General features: G+C 39.6%; 1 protein-coding gene across 1 annotated transcript; it reads right to left on the bottom strand.

Moving 5' to 3' along the window:
• Positions 1-256: 256 nt before the first annotated feature.
• Positions 257-1717, bottom strand: LOC110367736 (C-type lectin lectoxin-Phi1-like). Its single transcript, XM_036138731.1, has 4 exons — positions 1648-1717; positions 1151-1492; positions 908-1002; positions 257-668 (listed from the first exon to the last, which is right to left on the bottom strand). The coding sequence occupies exons 2-4, from the start codon at positions 1455-1457 to the stop codon at positions 555-557; spliced, it is 516 nt and encodes a 171-aa protein (XP_035994624.1). The 5' UTR covers positions 1458-1492; positions 1648-1717; the 3' UTR covers positions 257-554.
• Positions 1718-4787: the final 3070 nt, after the last annotated feature.

The following is a 4787-nucleotide window of genomic DNA, read 5'->3' as shown; positions in this document are numbered from 1 at the left end:
AAATGTTTCATGAAGAATAAAATCCAGAGGGTTTCCTTTAGATCAGCAAATGTGATCTACAGAACTGATTCTTGATGATAATAAAGTGAGATAGAAGAACATAAATGATATGTCATACCTGCTTTAAATCCAAAACTACTGACCCAGCAAAGCCGGAGATAGACAATAATGATTAGGGATGAATAGAAAAACTACACAGTAAACAGTGAAGTGTGACTGTAGTTTAACTATGACCAGTTAACTATGACCAGTTTCTTTGTGACCCAATTCACCGTCATCCTCCATGTACTCAGAAATAAACTTACTGACTAATTAATGTCTGTTTTCTTTTTTTTTTTCTTTTTTTTTTCTTGCTATAACATTTCTTAAATAGGAAAATCATAATTACTACAATAAACTTACATGCAGGAAGTGAAATTAGTTTTCTTGTATGATGTACAGATGTATGATTTGACTTTAGGACAATCGTAGTTAATAGCATAACTTATAGAAACAACAATATTTCAGAAGGTTAAAGGAAAGGAGGATCTTCTTCAGAAGCAGGTCCAGTTCTCTCAAACTGACGTCTGCTTGTTCTTCTCTTTGTGGAAAACATTTTCATCTGACTGCTTCCTCCAGCTCAGTTGGATGTCTTCATTCAGTCCCTGCTCCTTCAGCTTCTGCTTCAGCTGGGACACAATAAGCAACAGGAAGAATAATGAATATAATTATTTAATAAATGTTCTCAGGTTAAACATTTGCTCTTGTTCAGAGTCTTTCTGTAGTTAAGTGGACCTCTGAAGGTTTGAACAGTGGACTGACAGCTATCTTCAGATTCTCCTGCAGACAAACTGCTGAGTGGATCATCTGGAAAATCTCTCAGTTTAACTGACTGATGCAGTTTAAGTGTAAAACCAGCAGGATTTACCTGGTTCAGGAGCTCTTCCAGTACAGCATGGTCATTCAGATCCAGGTTGGTGGTTTTCTCCAGCTTCAGAACCAGAACCTTCTTTGAAACTGGAACTTTAAAAACAAACAGCCTTCATCAGCAGTTAGTCAAAGAGAACAAGTTTGTTAAGAAAACAGAACATTGATGGACTAGATTCCATCTGTTCAGGAGCAGATCATCATCTTCCACAAATAAAACATCATCAGGCTGATGGAGACTCACTGTAGCTGTAGCAGATGAAGGTCCTCTTTATTTCACACGGCCAGTCCTCCCATTTCCCTTCAGCATCAAACGCTGCTGCTACACAGATTTCCGGCGGCTCTTTATTATTGGGTTCTACACTGTTCCAGTAACTTAACGAGAAGTTTCTTCCATCTGACCACTTCCAGGTGTCTCTGTACAGACCGATCCAGACTTTATCTCCTGCTGGTACCAGCTGCTGAATCTTCTGGTTCTCAGTCATGTTCCTCACGCTGGCCAGGTCTGAGTGATGATCCCTGCAGTATTTCTGAGCCGCGGTCCACGTCATGAGAGTGTTGATGAGAACAAATTTCACAACCGTCCCTGAAATAAGACCAGTTATAGATTAATGCAAAGGTTGAGGAACTATTTAAAACATAATTTAATGTACAAATGTAGTAAGTGAAGACATCGGTTCTTCAAAAGATACAGAGGCAAACAAAAAAAGTGTTAGTTTTATAGTTGACAGTCATGTTCACCTGTGATATCAAAGCAGACTGGTCTTAAGGTGAGGGAACAAGATACATCGTTCCAGAGTCCATCACTGGTAATCGCCCCACAGTGTTCCTTACTGCGCCAATTGTTTGGTGATGCACTGTTCCAGTTCCTGAACTCCTTCTGCTCTTGTTGGCAGAAGTTTGAGTCCGACATGGACCATCTCCAGCTGTTCACGTCATCATATAATCCAATCCACGCTCTCTGGGAACAAGAGGTTATTTCTAATGAAATTGTCTGATGTTTTCATCGTATCAGATCCATTTAATTTAAATTTAATTTATTTATACGCCACCAATTCACAACATGTTATCTCAAGGTTCCTTACAAAGTCGACTCAATCAAATCATCCAGACAGATGGGTCAGAAGTTTTCAAAGGAAACCCAGCAGAGGAAGGAATGAATGGTTGATTTATTTCAGAACAAAAATTATTTATAAATAATCATATATATGATGATATTAATAATATTTATATAATTAGGGATTATGTCTGAAAAGGGATATGAAGAAGTTAAATTTACATAATCATTCCCCTTCTTTATGTAGCCCTTAAACCAACAAATTTCCTTCTACTTTACTTCTGAGTCTATGTTTCAATAAGGGCCCAATCTTCAATCAATCCAACTATGGACCGCTAATATGCAGTCCATAGTTGGAATGTATGGGGTTAGTTTCCTGCCAAAAAAGTTGTACACAAAAAAACATGTTGCACACAAATAAAACTAGTCTTCAGACGTTGCATTCAAAATATAATTTATAACTTGTCGCCAAGTACAAAACGGTCTCTGTTCACACATAATAGCCTCTCCTCGACCAAGAAACAATTGCACACCTCTGCAGCAAATTTCTGCCAAAAGTCACGTGTTACATTAGGAGTTGTTGTTCAGACTTCCCGACAGCAGGGGGCACAGTCGAACAAACTGAAATGCACTGGTTTGGCTGAGGAAGACAGACGTGATTTCACAGCTAAGAGCATCAACACACCACAGGGGAGTTTGTCCCAAGACTACAAGCAAGTTTTAAAACCATCAGCAGTGGCTGGGATAACCATTCACTCAGAACTGACGGGAATTTAACACTCAGTCAGTTATGGGAGATGGGAAGCACACAGCATGCTTTAGTAGAACCAGAAATCATAGAGCAGGGGTTAAAGCAAAAATAATCAGTTTGACTGAAACATTTTTCCAGTCAGCCCATATATTCCCGAGGCCGTGGACGTCATGCCACATTTGTTACCTCACTGTGCTTACTGTGCAAAATTGGGTAGTTTTAAAATATCCATTGACAATTCCTGTATCTCTCCCACCTTTCAGCTTAACAGCCTTTGTGCCATTCTGGACAGCCTCCCATCCTCTCCTTCACTTTCCACATCCATAACATCACCTGGTTAACTGCAGCATCAAGTTCTTCCTTCACACTTTTGCCAAACTGGTCCACAGTCCACTCATGCCTCCGCTTTACAGCTTCAGCTCCCTTCACTCCCTGCCCAGAAAACCCTCCATAACAAGTTTTTGAAGTTTACTAAAACGGCTATATGTTAGCCATGTGCCCGGAGACCTTTCCTGGATGTACTGTGTCCCCGCCTGGAGATAGTCACCAGTAACCCCCCCCCCCCCGACCCCATGTGACATTGAGCAGCGTTTTCCCATCAGATACGGCTTGACGTCACACCTGTACGGAAAAGCGGGTATAGAAAATCGATGGATGGATGGGATGTTAAATATTTAAAAAGTTTAATAAAATTGCTCAAAGGTTAAAAAAATATATAACTTGCTTTTAAAGTTTAGCATTTCTAATTAAAAAAACATTTTTTAACTAAAAAAATATTTCATTTTATGCAAAAGTTTGTCTGCTGTATCTTGTCTGTGTGCCAGGTGTTTTTGATTTGGAGTAAAATGAGACAGGAGGCTTTTTCAGCTGTGTCTTGTGAGTCTCTCTTCTACAGTGTAGCTTCACATCGCGCTCAACTCCGTATAAAAATACCAAATAACTTCACAAAGAGCTCTCTGAGAATAACCTTTTTTCTAGTCTCAGCCAGTTAGAAACCGCTCTTGAGTCTATGTTGTAGCTGCAGTTTATTCTTTTGACGTTCTGTATGCATCAAAATCCTCGTCATTTTATTTAACAAGTGTCTAGGTGTTCAGCGGCTCGTGAGGTGGACACTGCTGCATATTGACAGACAGCCGCTATGAGAGCAGCTCTGCCTTCTTTGTTTCAGAAAAGTGCAGGTGGAATTTTTTTATTTATTTATTTTTTTACTTTTTCCGAATCTGACAGTCAAATACTGGACATTGTTGAACTTTCCGACCCTTCTTAAAAAAAGCACGTCATGCTAAATTAGCCAGAGCTAGGGCGTTACTCTTCGTGTTATAAATAAAGACGTTACAGCAAATCAGGAGGAGATCTCTGGTTGGTCGACTGCGTTTATCAGCTAAATTACTGGAAGCGAGGGAATAAACGCTGACAGGTGACGTGGCCACAGGTGGAAAATAACTCATTAATTAACCGCAGGAGCAGCGACAGACACGCTAACCGATGGAAGTTGTCAGTTGTTCAATCCGCTGAACTTTCTCACCTGCTGGAATCCAAAGAAAACCTTTGGCTACTGCTACTTTAATTCATACCATATGAGGCCAGTTTAAAAGGCTCTTCCAAAAGTTAAAATGATTGAACACCAATATACTTTGGACTGGCAGATGTCCGCTTTGCAAAGACCTGCCCTACTGTCTTTCTGATTGGCTAATGTCCCGGTTCTGCCAGGTTTCATTGGTTGAGAGCAGCTTCAGTTAAAAACCTTGAATAAAGTCTAGATGGAACTTTTTGCGCTCATTTTCCAAATGATGGTTATCCATCGCAGCGACAGACAACTTTAACCCCTGTCACAGAGGTAAGATGGATTTTTTCAGTGCTTGCTGTTATAACGTTTTTCACATTAATGTGTATATTTCAAACCAGAAAGGAATTTATCTGACCACTCCAATACAACAAAACGTTGAGTACATCAGAGGGGTGGCGTTGAAACTGATTTCTTTTAAATGTGTTTATTATGGACCTTCAACATAATTAATTGATTTTGCAAAAACGGATTCAAGTGAGAATGAATCTTAACGTTTTTTCGACCAG

Source organism: Fundulus heteroclitus, chromosome 1 (genome assembly GCF_011125445.2).
Source record: "Fundulus heteroclitus isolate FHET01 chromosome 1, MU-UCD_Fhet_4.1, whole genome shotgun sequence".
NCBI classification, from domain to species: domain Eukaryota; kingdom Metazoa; phylum Chordata; class Actinopteri; order Cyprinodontiformes; family Fundulidae; genus Fundulus; species Fundulus heteroclitus.
The sequence above is the reverse complement of the archived record's forward strand: the minus strand, read 5'-3'. Positions and strand labels throughout refer to the sequence as shown.